The sequence below is a fragment of the Lissotriton vulgaris genome, chromosome 7, assembly GCF_964263255.1.
Source record: "Lissotriton vulgaris chromosome 7, aLisVul1.2, whole genome shotgun sequence".
NCBI lineage: Eukaryota > Metazoa > Chordata > Amphibia > Caudata > Salamandridae > Lissotriton > Lissotriton vulgaris.
Genome location: NC_141695.1, coordinates 1,263,389,354 through 1,263,411,781, shown reverse-complemented (window position 1 = coordinate 1,263,411,781; position 22,428 = coordinate 1,263,389,354). Strand labels below are relative to the sequence as shown.

The 22,428-nt window shown below is 48.1% G+C and overlaps 1 protein-coding gene across 7 annotated transcripts in view; it reads left to right on the top strand.

Annotated features, from left to right (window-relative positions):
* The window catches only part of BRD8 (bromodomain containing 8), a 483,292-nt gene that overhangs the window by 311,647 nt on the left and 149,217 nt on the right, over positions 1-22,428 (top strand). For all 7 annotated transcript variants that reach the window (XM_086931819.1, XM_086931816.1, XM_086931815.1 and 4 more), the window contains one exon: positions 14,969-15,061. In XM_086931819.1, the coding sequence (XP_086787945.1) occupies positions 14,969-15,061 (93 nt within the window). The remainder of the gene's footprint in view (positions 1-14,968; positions 15,062-22,428) is intronic.

Sequence of the window (22,428 nt, the reverse complement as noted above, 5' to 3'; positions counted from 1 at the left end):
CTACCCCCTCCAGACGACTGACGAGGGTGTCATGGGACATCGTGTCGAAGGCAGCGGACAAATTTAACCGCACCAGAATCATAGAGCCTCCTCTATCCTGTGCCATCCGGATGGTTTTCGATCGCGAACCCTACTCGTCGCACATCTCTCCAATGCCGAAGTTCTCGATTCCGATCGTCGACGAGGGCCTTCTGGCCTACCTAGGACTTAGCATCTGGCTCATGGAAAGGACTCCATTTAAGAAGTGTCCTCGATGTGGGTCGAAGTTTCCCCACACTGATCTGCATGAGGTGTGTAACCTCTGCCTTTCACCGGAGCATGAGGCCAGAGACGGTGCAGCTTGTGCCTCCTTCCGCTCCAAGAAGAGCATTGGAGATTGTCGAGCTCGAAGAACAATGGCTCGCTCGTCGACATATATTCCCGACGACATCTTCCAAGAGGGCGTCAACGTTCCAGAACAGGAGCGGGACGACGAACGCAGCGCCTCCGAAGCCGAGGACTCCGACATCAAAGACCTCACTTCGGCGCAGCGGATCGTAAGTAAGAACGTCGACCCCGACCCCCTCCATAAATCCTCCAAAAAGGCTTCGGTCACACCTTCACCTTCGGGCCCAGGTGCACACCGAGAGACTGCTTTCCATGCCTCGTCCTCGGCGACGAAGCTTATTAAGCCTTCAGGCCACTCTGGCTCGAGTCAGCCTGCCGTTGGTACAGAAACTCATTCACCGGCACCGAAAAAGAAAACGCCCTCTTCCTCCGTGCCGAACACTGCCTCTACATCAAAGCACTCGGCACCAAAACCAACCACGACCCTTTGACTCTGAAAAAACACTTGGAGCTGAGCAAGAAGCTGGTCCCTAAAGGTTCAGCACAACCTTCGGAGCCGAGAACTTCGGAACCGAAAAAAATTTCGGAACGCAAGAAACCACTGGTTCCACATACAGAGACTGTAAAACCTCACAGTTCGAAGCCGAAAGACAAAACAATGCCAGAGACGGTGCCCCATAAGGCAGCCAAACCTAAAAAGTGAGCACCGAAAGACCAGCATCCATCAGAAGAGCTTTTTAGGCCAGATTCTAAACAAAAGACTCTTGTAAAAGATCCTAAAACTGGTCAGCTCATCCTCTGCTCAAAGAAGAGACCACTGGATACGCCTGCACCGTCTCCACCACCAAAGAAAAGAGACATTGCCACTTCTCCACTTAGAATTCCTTCTCCATCACCTCCTCCTCCTCCACCTCCCCCACCACACCATTCTCCTACACCATCCCCCCCTCCAAGGGACGATGATAATAGTTCAGATGACACAGGGGAGGATGCAGGTGAAGAGCCAACAGCAGACATTAGTCCACCTTCTTCACCTGACCCCTGGGACGATTACAACACTCCAGTTGTCCCTAATGTCTCACAGGAGGATGTATACCCCTCTAGACCTTCACCTCCTGAGGACACAACAGGATTTAATCAGCTACTCTACAGAGCTGCACAATACCATTGGGTTAACTTACACACAGACCCAGTGGAAGAGGATTTCCTAATGGACACTTTTGACATGTCACAAAGGACCACCTTTACCTTGCCTATGCTAAAAGGGGTCATCAAGCATGCACCCGAGGTTTTTAAAGATCCTGTTAGGGCTATAGTTATCAACCCCAGGATCGAAAAGAAATACAAAGCTGCCCCTGCAGACCCAGCTTATATTAAAGGCCCATAACCTTAGGTTTATTAGTAGTCTCTAATGCTAGGAAAAGAGCCAATTCTCAGACAAAAGGTGATGCTCCAACCCCTGATAAAGAGTCCAAACTCTTGGACGCTTCTGGCAAAAGAACAGGGCCCCAGGCTGCTAATATATGGCGTATTGCCAACACTCAAGCTTTGTTAGCCAGGTACGATAGGGCACATTACAACGAGTTAGAGACCCTATTACAGCACCTTCCAGACAAATATAAAAACAGGGCCAATGACCTTATACAAGAGGGAAAAGTGATTACTAACACTTCAATTCGCTGTGCTCTCGACGCAGCAGAAAGCGCTTCTGGAGCAGTCAACACAAGTGTCCTTCTGCGTAGACATGCTTGGCTACGCATCTCTGGGTTTAAGCCTGAAGATCAAACTTCTATTCTAAACCAACCATTCGATCAGGAACACCTATTTGGACCTAACGTCTATTCATCACTAGAAAAAATGAAAAAGGACACTGACAAAGCCAAATCCATGGGAGCATTGCAATCGCAAGCTCCCAGAAGTTTCTTTCGTCGCTCCTTCTACAAGGGCAACTCCAGAGGCTACTCCTCTGACATCCCCTCCACCTCTTACAAGGCTCCCACCCAGTCTACATTCACCAGAGGTTACCAGAGAGGCGGGTACTGAGGCAACAATAACAAAGGTAGAGGCAAGACTAATAATACCAGATCTGCCTCACACCTACCAAATGACTTCCCTCCACTCCCCCCAGACCATTCCACTCCGGTCGGGGGAAGAATACAGCAGTTCCTTCCTGTCTGGAATAAAATTACCACAGACAGGTGGGTAAGACATATCGTTCAGTCAGGTTACTGACTAGAACTTACCTCTATCCCCCCCACCATACCACCCAGACAGCGTCCAATGCCGTTCGAACATCTATCAAGCAGGAAGTCATCTTACTCCTGTAGAAGGGTGCAATAGAATTAGTTCCACTGCATCAACAAAACACAGGAGTTTACTCTCTGTATTTTCTCATTCCAAAAAAGGACAGCTCTCTCAGACCTATCCTAGACCTCAGACCCCTAAACCTGTACATACACTCAGACCATTTCCACATGGTCACACTTCAACAGTTTTTCCCTCTCCTTTCACAAGGCGACTTCCTTGCCACTCTAGATCTCAAGGACGCCTACTTTCATATTCCCATTCACACATCTCACAGGAGATACCTCAGGTTTGTAGTGGACGGACAACACTACCAATTCAAAGTACTCCCATTCGGACTCACCACTCAATCAATCAATCACAGGCATTTATATAGCGCACTACTTACCCGGAGGGTCTCAACTCAAGGCGCTAGGGGGGGGGGTAAGGGGGGGGGGGGTGCTGCTACTGCTCGAATAGCCAGGTCTTGAGCTTCTTCCTGAAGGAGAGGTGGTCTTGGGTCAGGCGCCGGTCGGTAGGGAGTTCCAGGTCTTGGCGGCCAGGTAGGAGAAGGACCTTCCTCCCGTTGTCATTCTTCGGATGCGGGGGACGGCGGCGAGGGCGTGGCTGGCTGATCGGAGATGTCGTTTGGGAGCGTAGAAGTTGATGCGGTTGTTGAGGTAGCTGGGGCCTTGATCGTGTAGGGCTTTGTGTGCGTGGTTGAGGAGGCGGAAGGTGATTCTTTTGTTGACGGGGAGCCAATGCAGGTCTCTCAGATGTCCGGAGATGTGGCTGTGTCGTGGGATGTCGAGGATGAGTCTGGCTGAGGCGTTCTGGATCCGCTGGAGTCTCTTCTGGAGCTTGGCGGTGGTTCCGGCGTAGAGGGCGTTGCCGTAGTCCAGTCGGCTGGTGACGAGGGCCTGGGTGACCGTCTTCCTGGTCTCGGTGGGGATCCACCGGAAGATCTTCCGTAGCATGCGCAGGATGTTGAAGCATGACGAGGAGACGGCGTTGACTTGTCTGGTCATGGTGAGGGAGGAGTCCAAGATGAAGCCCAGGTTGCGTGCGTGGTCTGTCGGTTTGGGTGCGCTGCCCAGGGCGGGGGGCCACCAGGAGTCGTCCCAGGCGGAGGGTGAGGAGCCCAGGATGAGGACCTCTGTCTTGTCTGAGTTCAGTTTCAGGCGGCTGATCGTCATCCACTCGGCTACGTCTTTCATCCCTTCGTGAAGGTTGGCTCTGGCGGCGGCGGGGTCGTTGGTCAGGGAGAGGATCAGCTGGGTGTCGTCAGCGTAGGAGATGATGTTCAGGTTGTGTTGGCGTGCGATGGCCGCGAGGGGGCTCATGTAGACGTTGAAGAGGGTGGGGCTCAGCGAGGATCCTTGAGGGATGCCGCAGATGACTTCGGTGGCCTCTGACTTGTACGCTGGTAGACGGACTCTCTGTGTTCTTCCGTTGAGGAAGGAGATGATCCAATCCAGTGCCTTCTCCTGGATTCCGACGTTGCTGAGGCGCTGCACTAGGGTGCGGTGGCAGACAGTGTTGAATGCCGCGGAGAGGTCTAGGAGGATGAGGGCCGCTGTTTCTCCGTTGTCCATCAGGGCTCGGATGTCATCGGTGGCAGTGATGAGGGCGGTCTCGGTGCTGTGGTTGGCTCGGAAGCCCGACTGTGAGGGGTCGAGGGATCCATTCGTCTCGAGGAAGGCGGCCAGCTGCTTGTTGACGGTCTTCTCGATGACTTTGGCTGGGAACGGGAGGAGCGAGATGGGGCGGTAATTCTTGAGTTCGGTGGGGTCCGCTGTAGGTTTCTTGAGTAGAGCGCTGAGTTCGGCGTGCTTCCAGCTCTCCGGGAAGGTGGCGGTGTCGAAGGAGGTGTTGATGATGTCCCGCAGGTGGGGTGCGATGACCGCGTCGGCCCTGTTGAAGACGTGGTGAGGGCAGGGGTCGGTCGGAGATCCGGAATGGATGGAGTTCATCAAGCGGATGGTGTCTTCGGTGCTAGTCGGAGTCCAGGCGCGGAGGGTGGTGGTGGGGGGCGGTGGTTCGGTTGTGGCGTGCGTCGGTTGAGTGCTGAAGCTGTTGTGTATATCCGTGATCTTGTTGTGGAAGTAGGAGGCGAGGGAGTTGCAGAGGTTTTGCGATGGGGTGTTGTCGTTGTTTCCGGCGTTGGGGTTGGAGAGCTCTTTGACGATGTTGAAGAGTTCCTTGCAGTTGTGTGCGTTGTTGTCCAGCCGGTCCTTGCACCTCGAGTATTCACCAAGTGCCTCGCGGTAGTTGCAGCTCATCTCTGATGACAACACATTAATGTCTTCCCATATCTAGATGACTAGCTAATAAAAGCCAGCTCATACAGTCAGTGTATACATCACACTCACGCTACTATTCGACTACTTACCAGCTTAGGGTTCACAGTAAATCACGCAAAGTCACATCTGCAACCGTCCCACATACAACAATACCTAGGTGCCACAATAAACACCTCAAAAGCACTAGCTTTTCCCAGTCCAGCCAGGATAGCAAGCATGCAAACCCTAATAACCACATTTCAGCCTCAACACTCTCTTCCAGCTCGATTGTTCATGCAGCTCATAGGAATGATGGCCTCTTGCATATTCATAGTGCCTCATGCGTCCTCTACAAGAGTGCCTAGCACGACAATGGAACCAGGTTCAAGGTCAGCTAACAGATCTGGTGTTGGTAGACGGTCGCACTCATCGCTCTCTGCAGTGGTGGAAGAACAAAAACCTTTCCAAAGGGCGACCGTTCATAGAGCCAGTTCCACAGATAGTCATCACAGCAGATGCATTGCTCTCTGGTTGGGGAGCTAATCTACCGCATCACACCATACGGGGCATGTGGACTCCTCAACAAAAATTACTCCACATCAACCATCTGGAGTTATTATCCATATTCCTAGCCCTAAAAGCATTCCAAAAACCAATATCAAGCAAAGCTGTCCGAGTCCGAACAGCAAGGCGGGACACACTCCCTACAACTCTCCCAACTAGAACAAAATATATGGAGATGGGCGATTCCCCAGAACATTTTTCTCCTAGCGCAACATGTTCCAGGAGTCCAGAACAATATAGCAGATCTGTTAAGTCATCAAACACAACAGATTCATGAGTGGGAACTTCATCCGCAAGTTCTTCAATCGTGTTTACACATGTGGGGACAACCAGACATAGACCTCTTCGCTACACACAAAAATGCCAAATGCCCAAGCTTCGCCGCCAGATCTCCACACCCATTGTCCAAAGGCAATGCGATATGGATGAATTGGTCAGGCAGATTTGCGTACGCTTTTCCGCCTCTCCCCCTCATTCCACTGGTGGTGCGCAAACTGCAGCAACACTCTCTGACTCTTATCCTAGTTGCTCCAACATGGACCAGACAACTGTGGTACACAATATTGCTGGAACAATCAGTACTCCCGCACCAAAAACTACAACTCTCCCCACGCCTCTTAACCCAGAACCGTGGAGAGATCAGACACCTAGACCCAGCACAGCTCAATCTAGCGATCTGGCTCCTGAGGTCTTAGAGTTTGGTTACCTAAACCTTCCCCCTGACTGTATGAACATTATCAAAGAAGCTAGACGCCCCACCACTAGAGCCTGCTATGCAGCCAAGTGGAAAAGATTTTTCATATACTGTAAAAACAACGATATCAATCCATTAGATGTGTCTATTCAACACATCATATGCTATCTATTACATCTTCAAAGGTCTAGCCTAGCATACACATCTATTAGGTTTTGCAGCGTGAATCTTTCTGGATTCACTATGCTGTGCATATTCCGCGGTCTTGTGGTTGGGTCCGGATTCGTAGTCTTTTCTCTCTTTTTTTTTTTTTTTTTTGTGGCCCAGGTGGGCGTCGGCGTCACCCTTCCTTGGGTGTATTTCCGGTGACGTCGGCATGCTTCCTGCGGAAGCTCCCATCCCTGGGCGCCATCTTCAGATTCTTTTTTCCGCGGTCGGGTCTGGATCGTTCCCGTTGGGCTCCAGACATTTTTGGAGAAAGTACTGCAAAGTGAGAAGTTCGAGAAGAAATTAAAAGAAGAAGACCAAGGAAGACTTCGCAGACCATTGGCGAAGAGAGAAGGAGGAGAGAACGTCGAGAACTTCGACGATCATCGACGTCCACGCGGTCAGGGAAGCCTGAAACGCTCGAGGATGGACAACACGCCGTTCAAGTTCTGCCCGAATTGCAGACACAAGTACGCGCAGAAAGATCAGCACCCGGTGTGCAACCTTTGCCTACCGGTGGACCACAGAACCGAAGACTGCAACGCCTGCTCCGTCTTCGCCGCGAAGACCCTTCGTGTGAGGAAGAGCCAGAGGGTAGCACACGCCACCCTCGGAGGAAAAGCCCCGACGCCTTCGCTGTACGACCTGGGGATGTCCTCAGAGGAAGAGGACAACGCTGCCGCCGAAGACGACAGCTACACGGTCGTAGAGACCGATTCCAAGAAGACGCCTGATAAGGTAGGAGACTCGACGTCCCACAAGAGCACGAGAGACCCTGAGTCTCGAAAGAACGAGGGCCAGACCCCGAAGGCGCCGACGCAGCGACATCTGCAGTCCGCGACCGCACACAGGCCCAGCGGATCCTCGGAGAAGGAGTCCCTGGCGCCGAGAGCTGTAGAACAGCAGAAGGCTCCGAAGATCGCCTCCGAAAGGGGCCGGGCTGTTGAACAGCAGAAGGCGCCGAAGATCGTCTCCGAAAGGGACCGATCGGCGTCGAGGGAGAAAGACCCGAAAGCTTTGACGACGTCCAAGGACCCGAAACCAAGTTCGACGTCCAAACCTTCGACGCCGAGAGTCTCGCCGCCGAGCCAGGTGACGAAGAGAGGGGCCGAGCGTTCCGAGGCCGAGAACGCGGCCGAAAGGGAAAAGAAAAGACGGCGTTTGGAGGCCGAGATGGCGAGCATCTTGCAGCGGAAAAAGGATTTCGACGCAGAGATGAGTGCCTTTACAATTCCACACAAGACCAAGCACGTTGTGCTAGATCTGGTCGAAGAGGAAGAAGAACTCGGCGACGGACATGGCCCGGCCGCCGAGATGGTCGACGACCAGGGAGATGAGGAGAATCCCTACGAGGATTACGGCTATGACGAGGAGGAGGGCAGTAGGTTGGACGCCGAGTCGGCCACCTCTGACCCCAACGAGGAGGATTACCTGGATATCGACACCAAGAGCCCGGAGGAGGCGGTCGACACATACCCCTCGAGGCCCTAGCCGCCTGACGACATCGGGGCATACAATTCGGCGATACAATCTGCCGCAGCGGCATTTAAGTTAAAGCTCGACGAGGAAAAGCAGAAAGCAGACTTCCTGCTCGAGACTTTGCTCCCAACACAGACAAGGAGCCAGTTCCTCCCAATGCTCGAGAGCGTCTTGGCTCAAGGACGAGAAGCATTCAAGGAGCCCGCAACATGCAAGGCGGTAACCCCTAGAACAGAGAAAAAATACAAACACTCCACGAAGGACCCGGCCTACATTCGAGGCGAGGTCTCCGCAGACTCCATTATCACGGCCACGGCTAGGAAGAGGGCCAACGTATCCACTACCTCGGGCCCACCACCGGATAAGGAGAGCAAGAGGATGGATCTGGTGGGCAGAAGGATCGAACGGAATGCTGCGACCCACTGGCGCATGGCTAACTCAAACGCTCTTCTAAACAGGCACATGTACCAGATCATGGACGGCCTGGGGCACTTGGTGAAGGACCTACCCCAGGAGGCCAGGCAGAAGGCCGAGATGTTGGTCGAAGAGGGGAAAAATGCGGCAAATTCTTGCCTTAAGAGGGCCCTGGACGGAGCAGACACCGCCAGCAGGCTGATGATGATGGGTGGCACGGAAAGGAGACACGCCTGGCTCAGGATTTCAGGGTTCAAACCCGAGGTGCAACACAGTATCCTCAACACACCGTTCAACGGCGACACGCTCTTCGGGGCAACTGTGGACGAGAAACTCAGCCAACTCAAGAAAGATAATGAGACGGCAAGGTCTATGGGGGCGTTGCAGTTCAGAGGCAACAGAAGAGGCACCCCGTCACGGAGGCCCGGCGGGAGAGGTGGAAACCAACCAGGTACATCACACCAGGTTTTCCAGCAAACGCACCAGGCAGACTCACAGGGACAGCAAGGTCAGCAGAAGCAGTCCTGGCAGTACCAACCAAGAGGTCAGTCCTTTCGAGGAAGAAACGGACGTGGCCAGAATAGGAGAGGGGGGCAGCAGCCCTCCTCGAAGTGACTCCACAGAACTCTGGGTGCCCAGCCACAGAAAGGACCCGGGGGGGCACCACGTACCAAGGGGTCGGGACAATCAAAACACCTACGACCACATGACACCAGTGGGAGGAAGATTGAAATTTTACCTCCAGGAATGGAGAGAAATCACATCAGACAAATGGATCCTAAACATTATCCAATTCGGGTATTGCCTGGAATTGGAGAAAAGGCCAACAAGCAGGAAACCAAGGGGAAGACCACCAGCAGGAGACCAGCTGGCGAGGCTTCAGGAAGAGGTAAAGGAACTTCTGCAAAAGCAGGCCATAGAGCGAGTCCCATTCAAGGAAAGGAACAAGGGAGTCTACTCGACGTACTTCCTGGTACCAAAGGTAGACGACAAGATGAGGCCCATCCTAGACCTGAGGTTCCTCAACAAATTCATAAGAACACAGAAATTCAAAATGACCTCCCTGCAGGAGGTGCTACCGCAACTGCAGGTCGGAGACTTCATGGTCACGATAGACCTCAAGGACGCCTACTTGCACATACCGATGAACAAAAAGCACAAGCATATGCTCAGGTTCACAATCGGGGGAGGCCACTACCAGTTCACAACGCTGGCCTTCGGACTCAAATCAGCACCAAGGGTATTCACGAAGTGCCTCGCAGCAGTTGCTGCACACCTACGAAGACAGGGGATACACGTATACCCTTATCTAGACGACTGGTTGGTGAAGGCGAGTTCGTACCAAAGGTGCAAACACCACGCACAGACAGTGACGAGCACGCTCATAAACCTGGGGTTCTCCGTCCATTGGGAAAAATCGTCAATGGAACCAGAGCAAGTGAAGACCTTCCTGGGGGCAGTGATCAACACCGTGCAGGCCAAGGTGTTCCCCAGCGAGAAGAGAGCAAGGGCGCTGGTCAAGGAAACTCGCCTCTACCGGAAGGGGCAAGCTCGGACAGCGAGGACGGCGAGCAAGATCATGGGGATGATGGCATCATGCATCCACCTGGTGCCGAATGTGCGGCTAGACCCATGCAGGAATGGCTCCAGGAACAGTGGTCACAGGCGTCAGGCAGTTGGGAGGATCTTGTGGTGGTGACGCACGCAGTGCAAAGGGAGATGACATGGTGGAGCATGGAAAACCTAACAAGGGGAAAGCCTCTAACACCCCCAACTCCGACAGTGACCATCACCACAGACGCATCCCTGAAGGGATGGGGCGCTCACATGGAGGAGCTCAAAGTGAGAGGACTGTGGACGCCAGCAGATGCGACAAAGCATATCAATTACCTAGAATTGAAGACAATCTTCCTTGCACTGAAAGCCTTCCAGACAAGACTGTACAAGCAAAGGGTGTTACTGCAGACAGACAACACCACGGCGATGTTCTACATCAACAAGCAGGGTGGAACACAGTCAACAACGCTTTCAACACTGGCACAGGAGATATGGAGATGGGCCATCCCTCTACAGATAGACCTGCTAGCCATACACCTACCAGGGAAGGAGAACATTCAGGCAGACTGGCTGAGCAGACAGACATCGGCATCCCACGAGTGGGAGCTCAATGCTCAGGAAACGAGGTGGTTATTCAACATGTGGGGAACGCCATCAGTGGACCTGTTTGCAACACGCCAGAATGCGAAATGCCAGTACTTCGCATCCAGACTACCCGAAGAGGGGTCCCTTGGGAATGCCCTATGGATAGATTGGTCCGGGACATTTGCCTACGCTTTTCCCCCGATACCACTGATACACCGAGTACTGAGCAAGTGCAGAGCGAGCAAGATGACCCTGATACTGGTCGCGCCACAGTGGGCGAGGCAGACATGGTACTCGCAGATCATGGAGATGTCACAGAGTGCACCCCACAGATTCGGCAGAAGAAAGGACCTGCTCTCCATGCAGAACGGAGAGGTGCTGCACCCAGAGCCAGAGACCATGAGCCTAGTAGCATGGCTCCTGAGGACATAGAGTTTGCACATTTGAGACTGCCAGAGAGCACCCTCAGGGTCCTTCGGGAGGCACGGAGGCCGAGCACACGGCGGTGCTATGTCGCAAAATGGAAAAGATACACGATGTGGTGCAAACGTGAACAACTTCACAAGAAGATGAAGAAAGACTCCACAGTGCTGCGATACCTGACACACTTGCTGGACAAAAAACTCAGTTCATCCTCCTTGAGGGTTCACTTAGCGGCTATAGTAGCCTACACAAGGGGTGAGATGGGCAGAAGCTTCTTCACATCCCAGGTTGTCAAGAGGTTCCTGGAAGGAGCGAAGAGGATCGCACCGCCCAAGCGGGTGCCACCACCAGCATGGAACTTGAACGTAGTTCTCACGGAACTCATGAAGGAGCCCTTTGAACCACTGCACAGGGCCTCCTTAAAGATGCTAACCATGAAAACAGCCTTCCTAGTTGCTATAACGTCATTACGCAGGGTAAGCGAACTACAAGCGCTGACGCTACAGGAACCCTACATACAAATACATAGTGATAGGGTTGTGATGAGGACGGACCCACACTTCATGCCGAAGGTGGTCTCCAGGTTCCACATGAACCAGTCCATACAGATACCGAGTTTTTTCCAAAAACCAACCAATAGCGCTGAGCGAGCTCTGCACACCTTAGACGCCAGAAGGGCGGTCATGCATTACATTGAAAGGACAAAGGAGCACAGAAAAACGAAGCAGTTCTTTGTGTCATTCGCCAACAGTTACATGGGCAAAGCAGTAACGAAGAACACTATTGCACGATGGATAGCACAGACGATTCAGCTCTGCCACAACAGGGCAGGACAGGAACTAGGCGAGGGAGTGCGTGCACACTCCACTAGGAAGAAGGGGGCCACAATAGCCTTCCTGGCTAACACGCCCATACAAGACATATGCCTGGCGGCAACATGGGCTTCAGTGCACACGTTCACAAAACACTACTGCGTGGATGTGCAGATGAACAAGGAAGCGCAAGTCGGACAAAAGGTGCTCCAGCACATATTCAGACACCAGAACTCATCTTCCACCCAGCCGCCACGGAAATGAGAAACCGCTACAAAATCTATGCACAGCATAGTGAATCCAGAAAGATTCACGCTGCAAAACGAATAGTTTCTTACCTGTCGGTGTAGTTTTGCAGCTTGATGATCTTTCTGGATTCACTAGCGAACCCACCCACCTCCGCCAGAAAGATGAGGCTGGAGAGAAAAAGGGTGGTCAAAAAAAAAAAAAAAAAAAAAAAAAAGAGAAGATGAATAGATAAAATGGATTTTACATACAAGGCGGTTAAGGAAAATTCACCTACATAGAACATTGCCATCACTTCGGAAACGAAGGAAACACGGAAAAAAGAATCCGAAGATGGCGCCCAGGGATGGGAGCTTCCGCAGGAAGCATGCCGACGTCACCGGAAATACACCCAAGGAAGGGTGACGCCGACGCCCACCTGGGCCACAAAAAAAAAAAGAAAAGACTACGAATCCGGACCCAACCACAAGACCGCGGAATATGCACAGCATAGTGAATCCAGAAAGATCATCAAGCTGCAAAACTACACCGACAGGTAAGAAACTATTCGTTACACCTCGCTGCCATTGCAGCCTACTTACAAAATAGGCAACATTTATCGTTATTCAGAGTACCTGCCATCAAAGCATTTATGGAAGGTCTCAAAAGAATAATTCCTCCCAGGGTACCACCCTCACCTGTATGGAATTTAAATATTGTTCTCACAAGACCAATGGCCCCCACATTCGAACCTCTACATAAATGTGAGTTACAGTTTCTTTCATGGAAAGTCGCTTTCCTTGTGGCCATTACTTCCCTTAGAAGAGTTAGTGAGATACAAGCACTCACTATTCAAGAACCATTTTTACAACTCCATCATAACAAAGTGGTTCTTAAAACCAATCCAAAATTCCTTCCTAAGGTTATTTCTCCCTTTCACCTCAATCAGTCTGTGGAATTGCCAGTTTTCTTCTTGCAACCACAAACAGTCGCAGAAAGAGTTCTACATACGCTTGATGTAAAAAGAGCATTCCTTTATTACATTGAAAGAACAAAACCTTTTCGTAAAACAAAACAACTTTTTGTATCTTTCTCACCACCACATAAAGGCAACCCATATCCAAATCCGGAATTGCAAGGTGGATTGTCAAATGTATACACATTTATTATCACAAAGCAAAACGCACATTATCCTTTCCTCTTAAAGCCCACTCTACCCGCAAGATAGGGGCTTCAATGGCATTTTTAGGGAACATTCCCTTAGATGACATCTGCAGAGCAGCTACCTGGTCTACACTGCACACATTCACAAAACACTATTGTGTAGATGTGCAAATAAAACCGCAAGCTGCTGTAGGCCAAGCGGTACTCAAAACATTATTTCAAACTACTGTAACAGATATGGGTGTTCACCGCTAAGGATGGGTACTGCTATACAATCTATGCATATTGTGTGATCTGCAGCTCATATGCCTTGAACGGAAAATGCTACTTACCAGTATGCATCTGTTCTTGGCATGTAGAGCTGCAGATTCGCACACGCCCACCCGCCTCTCTGGCTACCTTTATCTGTTCCGGTATTATCTTAATCAGATACAGCATACATGGGCATCTTTTCTGTTTCCTACAAAACTCCATCATTTCCCTGCTGGCGAAAAACAATCTGAAGATGGAGCAGATGCCCATGCGCACTATCATCCAAAGGAGGAGTCACCTATCTCGTGACTTCCAAAGACTTCTCCAAGACAAAAACAAGTGCAAACATCCGGACCCAACACCAGATGGCGATCTATGCATAGTGTGTGACTCTGCAGCTCTACATGCCAAGAACAGATGCACACTGGTAAGTAGCATTTTCCTTGCCATTGCACCAACATAGGTAGAGAACCACGCTTTGGCCGTCTCATGAAAATATTAGTGCAGGAAACGTCCCGCACTTGTACGTGTCCAGCCAACAAGTAGGATTGGTGTCAGATTCTAGTATCTCACTCTCTCAATTTAGAGATATAGCCTTTGATAGTTTGGTTATCTTAATTAACCCCAAGAATGTATGAGATTCCTAAGAAAGCCCATCACATATCAATACACACACTGCCAGTAGCCCAGTACAAACAATTTGCAAACCATTGCACCTCCGGCCACATGGTCTCGCGACTGTATCAATCCAAAATATTCAGTATTTCTGATGATTAAAAAACGTGGGTTAACTAACTCAGCAATCCATCTTCATTTAGTGGCAGTGTATATTTAAAATTAGTCAAGGCCTTTTGGGATTTAAATGCCATTCTTACAAGATTATAGGGGTCATCCTTTGAACAATTGAATTCCTATGGTCTGAAGGAATTGCCCTGTAAGTTTGTCTCCTTAGTTGCTATAAATTTGTTAAGCATTCAGTTACGTCCAGGCCCTTGATGAATTGGGTTTGAAGCTCACAGTAGTATTATGTGTTCATTGAAAATTCTTACTTAAAGTTGTATTTCAGTCCTGTGTTAATCAAACAATGGAGTTACCATCTTTCTTCGCTAAATCACCGTCCACTGCATAGTGTTGCATGTACTGCATTTCAAAAGAGCTATCATGTACTACATTGATGACACAAAATCTGTCAGTTTTTTACAGAGGTATTTTGTAGTATTTACACAGCGACTTAATGCGAAGGCAGTTTCTCCATCTTTCTTTCATCTTTCATTTTCTCTCTTTCACTCTCCGCCTTTATTTCTATCTCCTTCCCTCTGACACTCATTCCTCTATTGCTTTGTTCCTGCCTGATTTCTGTTACAGCACCTGCCTTACCTCTTCTTCTCCTTTCCAGCCATAGTCCTAAAGTTTACTACCGCTTACATTCTACTGCTCCACCAGTCGAAGTTGTGTGCAGGTTTCGGGAAACTTTTGTTTTCATAAAGCTTCTCCCTAATTTCCTCTCCCCAGAATCCTCATTTCCTCTCATCGCCTTGCAATATGAGGTGGCCTCTGTGCTGTACTAAGTGCTTTATAAGAAACCAGTGTATGGATATGCTTTGTGGGTGCTGTGTGTTTTATTAATGAGTTCTAAATAAATGGCTGGCCTGCATTGAAGTATGTGTTCGTGATTTCCGATATGTTTTGTCTTGCTTTAGGTCTGTCTGCAGTGAGGACCAAGAAGCACTTCAAGCCCAGAAAATATGGAAAAAAGCTATTATGCTGGTATGGAGAGCAGCAGCCAACCACAGGTATGTAGCTTAGCAGTGGAAGTAGTAGCCCGCAACAAGCTCATAAGCAGCCAGTGACCAACTTTAATGGCCTCCACACTTACCTAGTTTTGCATTGAGTCAGTTCAGCTTCCACATGTTGTGCATTATTCTGTCATCTTTTGGTTTGGTCCAGAAATCCTCTCTTATTTAACTTAGGTTTTTCATTTTGGGCATCGACTATTGGAGGAGTCCTCCTGACTCACTGTAATAATGATCGTTGCCATGCTCATATTCTTTTTTCGCTATTGGGTTCAGAGGCAAAAGTGGGAGCTCCATTTTGAAGTTTTTGTAGCTGAAGGGAAGCGATATTGATCCTCAGTGATCGTAGGTAAAGAAAGAGCTTTGAGCGAAAATCAATTTCGCTGGTAGGAGGGAAGTTGACAAAACCAAGTAGACAGTTTTTTTCCCTCTGTGCTTTGATCACAGGATGATTAGAGAATAAATATGTTGTACCATTTGTAAGATGTAGGATTCTTCTCTACCTCAAAGTAGAGTTGAGGGTGTACTGGAAAATATTTTGTTTAGGTTGTGTCCGAAGTGCCACCATTCCTCCCACCTCCTTCTCTGGGGAGGTTAGAGGATCACATGAATATAGAAGTGTTCCATGCTCTAAAACTATTGTTATAGTAAGTAACTTGTTTCTTATGCAGTGTGTACCTGTTCTAGATTGACATGCTGTGTATAGATTATGTAGCAGCATAAGTGTGGGTGGAACAAATATTTACTTTAAGACCTTCTCAACCACGAGGGCTTCCACCTTTGATTTTGCCTCCATACATTAATACTTTATACGTGTGTACTGAAAATCATGTGACGGTTCCGTGTATCACTGAACAAAGGTTTAGTCATGTATGCTAGACTGATCTATTTCTTGTGAAGTCCTGGCTTTACCTCATTTTTATGTTATGAAGTTAAATATTTATATAGTTTGTACAATACACCTTGCTGTAGTAGTTTTGGATACTGGCAGTTCTTTATCTTGTGATACATGGAGTACAAATAACTGCTGTACTTATGTAAAAGTTTACAGTCTACATAACTACTCTCCTTAGACGTAAGGTATAATTAAGTGCTTTTTCTGCTGAAGTTTTTAGTTTCTGAAAGAAAGCAGGTAACTATGGATTACCTGACATAAAACTGAGAAACTACTTTTCATATGAAGTCAGGATTAACTCTTGTTACCTCTTTATCTTGTGTCACTGTAAATATTGTTCTTTCATAGTCAATGCTTACAATTTATTTACTGTGCATAAAGACGCACCTATTTTAAATGTCAAATATTTTAGCGCATCCTTGTGCATTCGTTCAAGTTGTGTTTTCCTTAGGTGATGAAGCCAGGTTTACGTTCCACATAAATGACTGGACAAACCTCATGCACTGAGATGCATAACACTTACAAGCCAGTGATTTTCTTGCTTCACTAATCACTTTAAAATATTTTGTTGATAAGTTAAAATATCCAAATTCTAAAACCGCAGGAGCCATGCTGCTAGATTCTTCTTGATTTGGATGAGACACTTGCCTCTCTGCATTGTTAGGAGATTTGGGAATTTTTGCATTTTTACGACATTCATTTTTGCCATAATTATCATATTTCAATATTGTGTTTGGTGTACTACTATTATTGTTTTCATGTTTTTTGCCTGTACCTTTTAATGACTAGAGATGTCAGTGAAAAGGTGGGAAAATGTGGTCAAATCGTTTAAAACAATCTATCAACAGCAGATTCCCCTGAGGAAGCGGATGTGACGATTTTAATCTCTTTAGTTGCCCAGTTTGATAGGGCCCCTCCAGTTTGGGCTCTTCCACGAGTGGTAAGCAGGTGAACAATCCAAAATATGAACTTTTTCTACTATTGCACAGCATGTGGACTCTGCATAGTAAGTTTAATAAATTAGGGCTAGGTCACTCAATATTCTCCCAAAAATAATATTAATATAATACTGAGTTTTGCAGCATGAATCTTTTCTGGATTCCCATGCTTTGCATTATTCCATCATCTAGTGGTTGCGTCCAGAATTCTCCATAAAATATTTTTTCATTTTTCTCTTTTTGTTTTTTTGCTGTTGGTGGGCGTCAATGCACCTCCATTTGGTGTCTCCTTGTGATGTTGTCGTGCCTCCTCTGGAAGCTCCCACCTTTTGTGGCCTTCTTCAGATTCTTTTTTTCCACCGTTGGATCTGGAAACGTGCTGAAGTCTCTCCAACGCTTGGAAAAAGAAGTTAATTGAAGATCGTTAGAAGTTCACCGAAAGTCATCTGAAGCTATGGATAACATCTAAAGAAGGTGCTGGGTGAGATTTCGAGAAGAGGCGACAATTTCCTCAACGGATTAAAAGAATGTATGTGTTAGGGCTCCTTGTATGGAGTAATGCAGAAAACACCTTTCCTGTTCTGCAAAAAACTGCCACCACCAATTTGCACAGAAAAACAAACATCCGGTCTGCCATCTTTGCCTACCCATACATCATGGCAGTTAGGACTGCAACAGCTGTTCCGTGTTCACACCGAAGACCCTGAGGGTAACAGAGAGGTAGAGGCGAGCCCAGCACACCATTCAGGGATACCAACACCCCCATCTCGCTACAAGACTTGGGCCTCTGAAGCCACAAGGAGGAGAATGTTGCTGAATGACAAGAAGGGGAAATGCAGGTCTACATATAGATCATCGACGTCGCGACACAGGGGACCAAGAAGACATCTAAAACTGAGGTAAGAGAACCATTGTCCTTGAAAATCTTACCTGAGTTGCAAAAATCTGACTCAAAAATCCCAAAGGGCACCTCGCCGTCAAATCAGTCGACGTCCGTAGTTGCACCGCAAGACATGGAACCCCCCGGTAACTTTGAAAGGGAGACTGCAGCTCGCAAGACACCTGACACGACCAAGTCGACGAAGGACGCACGAGGGAAGGATGCCTCGATGTCCAAACCTGAAAGGTTGCGAACAGACCATCACGGTTCTCAGAGCGATTCGTTTAGGGATAAACTCTATGCCGAACAACAGGCCGCCAACATCGAAAGAAAGAAACAGCGTCTCAAAGCTTAAATGGTTGTCCTGCTCCAGAAACACAAAGACTTCCATGAAAGTCTGAAGGAGTTTTAAATACCAAAATTATCCTCAACATTGAAGGATCAGGGGAGAAAAGCTCCGAAGAGATTCATCCACCTCTAATTCTTGAGCCTCGGGAAGAACTGGAGGAAGAATATCTCTCTCGAAGAGGAGGAAGAACAAATGAGAGGACTTTATCAGGGTTTAAAGGCTTCTTAATACACTGAAATACAATGACAGGACTTAGACACAGACTCACCAGAGACCAGGGACCTTCATCTCCAGATCACATAGGCATCTACAACCAGGTGATAAAAAGGCTGCTGAAAGATATGGGTTCAACTAGAAGAAGAAAAACCTCAAGGCAGTTTTCTGTTTGAGACTCTTCCTCCCATACAATCAAAGAGCCAATTGTTGCCTATGTTACCAAGTGTCCTGGACCAGGGGAAGGAGTCCTCTAAAGAGCCTGTCCCATGTCGGGTCATCTCACCAAGGACCGAGAAAAAATATATACAATTCATCCAAAGATCCTGCCTACATAAGGGGTACCATGCCAGCAGACTCAATTATTACATCTACAGTGAGGAAAAAAGCTAACATTCCAACTTTCTAAGGACTACCTCCTGACAAGGAGAGTAAAAGAATAGACCTCATGGGACGAGAACTTGAAATAAGTAGTGCAAATCAGTGGCGTATTGCCAATTTGAACGCACTACTGAATGGCCATGCCTACCAACACTGGAAAGGGATAGGAGAGCTTATGAAACATCTCCCAGATCAATATTGAAAGAGGGCAGTGTACCTGATGGAAGATGGCAAGAACATCGCTAATATATGCTTGAAGTCACTCAATGTCGCCATGCCTGGCTTAGAATTTCAGGGTTCAAATCCAAAGTTCAAGCAAACATTCTGAATGTGCCATTTAATGGCGAACAGCTGTTTGGAAGTGCTATTGACGAGACAGTTAATCAGCTGACGAAAGATGAGACAGCCAAATCTATGGGAGCTCTAAATTTTAGGCACAGTATGCAGAGGGGTTTGGTAATTTCGCGAAGACCCTCAGGAAGGGGCACCTTCCAATCTGGGATCCCACCCGACGTACCAAAAATCGTACCAAGGAGGCAGCCAAGCAACTCAAAGCAGCAGACTTAGCAAATCCAATAAGGAAGCCGTCCTTTCGAAGTCGAATACGCGGAAGAGGACAGCCACAAAGGGGAGGGGTACCACCCGCAAATGAGTGAGTTGCCAAAAGTTATAAAACACGCTCTACTAACATCATAGAGAAGAAAGATAAAAGACCACCAACTCCTACACATAACACCAGTAGGAGGCAAAATAAAAAACTTCCTTCAGGTGTGGAGGAAGATCACTTCAGACAAATGTATTCTAAACATAGTACAGTATGGATATTGCATAGAACTTGACTAGACATCTCCTCGCAGGGGATCAAGAAGAAAGTTTAATTCTAAGAAGGAAACATCCCATCTACTAAAAGAGGTGGAGGAAATGTTGGCAAAAGATGCCATAGAATCACACACACTCAGAAGGGGGGAGAGGCAAAATTCCACTACTCCGGCCCTCCCTTTCAAATGACTATAACTTAGACTCGGTAACCGAGTTTCAGGTTACACAACGCTAAAACGAGTGAGATCGTGGGATTGACCACCTGTAGTCAAACTTTCATCAAAGTGGGTGGACTGCCCGGAAAGTATCCAGCTCTCACCATGGTGACTCCCACGATCTCGCTAGTTTTAGCATTGTAGTACATGAAACTCCATTACCGAGTGTGAGTTACATAGGGGAACCCTTTTGTTTGGAAGTAACGCTTTCCAAGGACACCTAGTCCAGGTACAGAGGGTAACACATTTTGACATCCGAAGGGTCCTGAGCAATGACAGTGTGACCCAACACTGTGGGCACTTATCAAACGGCAGAAACATGTCAACATTTTGGCAGTAAGGAGGGGTGAATGAAATCTTTAACTTCTCCTATCACCACCATCCTTCACATTTTTAGACCTAGCTGGTAGGCCCAGAATTAAATGGTCGAAAGGGTACACCTCTGAGCTAGTTTTAACCTTCATTGCACTTTTCTGCAGATAGGGGATTCCATGGCAACAATGGACGCCTTTTTGCACATCCAGTTAATGTTGGCCACACACAATAGATCAGATTTGTAGTAGACAAAAAACACTACCAGTACTAGCATTCGTTATCAAATCCGCACCAAGAGTATCTACAAAGGGCCTAGTAGGATTTGCAGCACACCCACGTACACAAGGCATACAGGTTTATCCCTACCTAGACGACTGACTGGTAAGGGCAAATTCACACAAAAAGTGCAAAGAGCACATACAACAAGTAACAAGAACTCTGTACAGGCTGGGATTCTCACTAAACATGGAGCAGTCATCTCCAGAACCTTAACAAGTGAAAATGTTTCTGGGGCCAAGAATCGATTCTTTCCTAGGGAAACTGTTTCCCAGCAAGAAATAACAGAATCATTGTTGAAGGAAGCACAGCTGTACCGAAAGGGGCAAGCTCTTGACAGTGAGGTCAATAGGGAAGTTGCTAGGAATGATGGCTTCCTTCATCCATTTGATTCGAAATACAAGATTCCACATGAGACCAATTCAGGAATGGGTACAAAATCAATGGTCACAGGTAACAGGGAGTTTGGAAGATCTAGTGTTGTCAGACAAATGATAGAGGAGGAGATAACGTGGTGGAACAGATCACATATACCACAAGGGCGAACATATGCTCAACCAACTCCCACAGTGACCATTAAAACCGACGCCTCTCAAATGGGATGGGGAGCTCACATGAACAATCTCAATGTGCTGGGCGACTGGTAGGAACAAGATACTGTACACCATATCAACATATTGGAACTAAAGACAGTATTCCTAGTCTTAAACATTTTTGTGGGGGGGAGTACAATTTAGACTCAAATGGACAACCCAACTACCATGTTCTATATCACCAAGCTGGGGGGGGGGTACAATCCCTACCACTGTTGAAATCAGCACAAAAGTTATGGAAATCGACAATTTAAATGAAGATGGAAATCATAGCTGTCCATCTACAGGGAAAAGACGATGTAGAGGCGAACAGACTGACCAGACATGCCTCGTTCTTACAAATAAGAACTAAACCAATCGGTACTCAACATGATTTTTCTGAAATGGGGAACTCCAGAAATAGATCAGTCTGCAAAACCCCAGAACGTAAATTGCCAAAGCTTTGCCTTCAGACAACCTTGCCACCAATCCATGAGGAATGCACTTTCGACAAACTGGTCAGGGAAATTTGCGCACACTTTTCCCCTGATACCCCAACTATACAGGATGATCAGCAAATGATGAACAGTAAGATTACCCTGATACTAATTGCTTCACAATGGGTGAGACAATCATGGTTCTTGGAGGTGATAGAACTATCTCGGGGAAACATTTAAAGATTTCCAAACAAGTAAGCTCTGCTGTCAATGGAAAAAGGAAGGGTGCTACACCCAGAACCAGAGTCTTTAAGCCTGGAAAGATGGCTCCTGAAGACTTAAAATGTGGATACCTAAAGCTACCAGAGAATACAATGGCTGTCCTAAGGGAGGCAAGGAAGCCAACAACAAGAAGGTGTTTATGGCTAAATGGTAAAGATATTTACTCTGGTGTCTTAAAGAGGGATGATTAGGGAAAAACATAAGAGACAAGACAATGCTAAAATATTTATCTGAAAGAAACACGTAGTGATAGATTCCTTACCTTAGAATTACCCCAGGCGTCAGACTGGATCCGGAAAGTTTTTATCCGCTGTACCCCTGCGTGCCAGTAGGCATCGTCGTGCGGCTCCCCTTGCGTTGTTGGCATCGTTGTTGCCAACATGACGTCGATGGAGCTACTTAGACGCGCCCACGCAGATCCGGGAAGAGTAAGTTCCCCCAGTCACTTTTTGACTGAGTTTTTCGAGGCCTTTTTGTCTCAATTGTTTTGAGTCGATCGACTCCTGGTGTCATAGAAAGGCCCAGCTTCAAGAACTGCGGGGACTATCACCGCATGATGTCGGTGACGGACCTGCACCGCATGTGTCTCGACTACCTGGGGCGCGACCACGACTCCAAGTCGTGCCCCGACTGCCAGGCTATGGCGCCGAAGACTTTGCGGCAGTGGTTCTGAAAGTTGTTAGAAGTCTGGCTGTCTGGCTCCGGCCCCAGTGCTGCAGAACCCCCTTGGATCCGGGCTTGGATCCCGGACGGCACCGGTTGACCTCATAACACCTCCACCGGTGTCGACCCCGC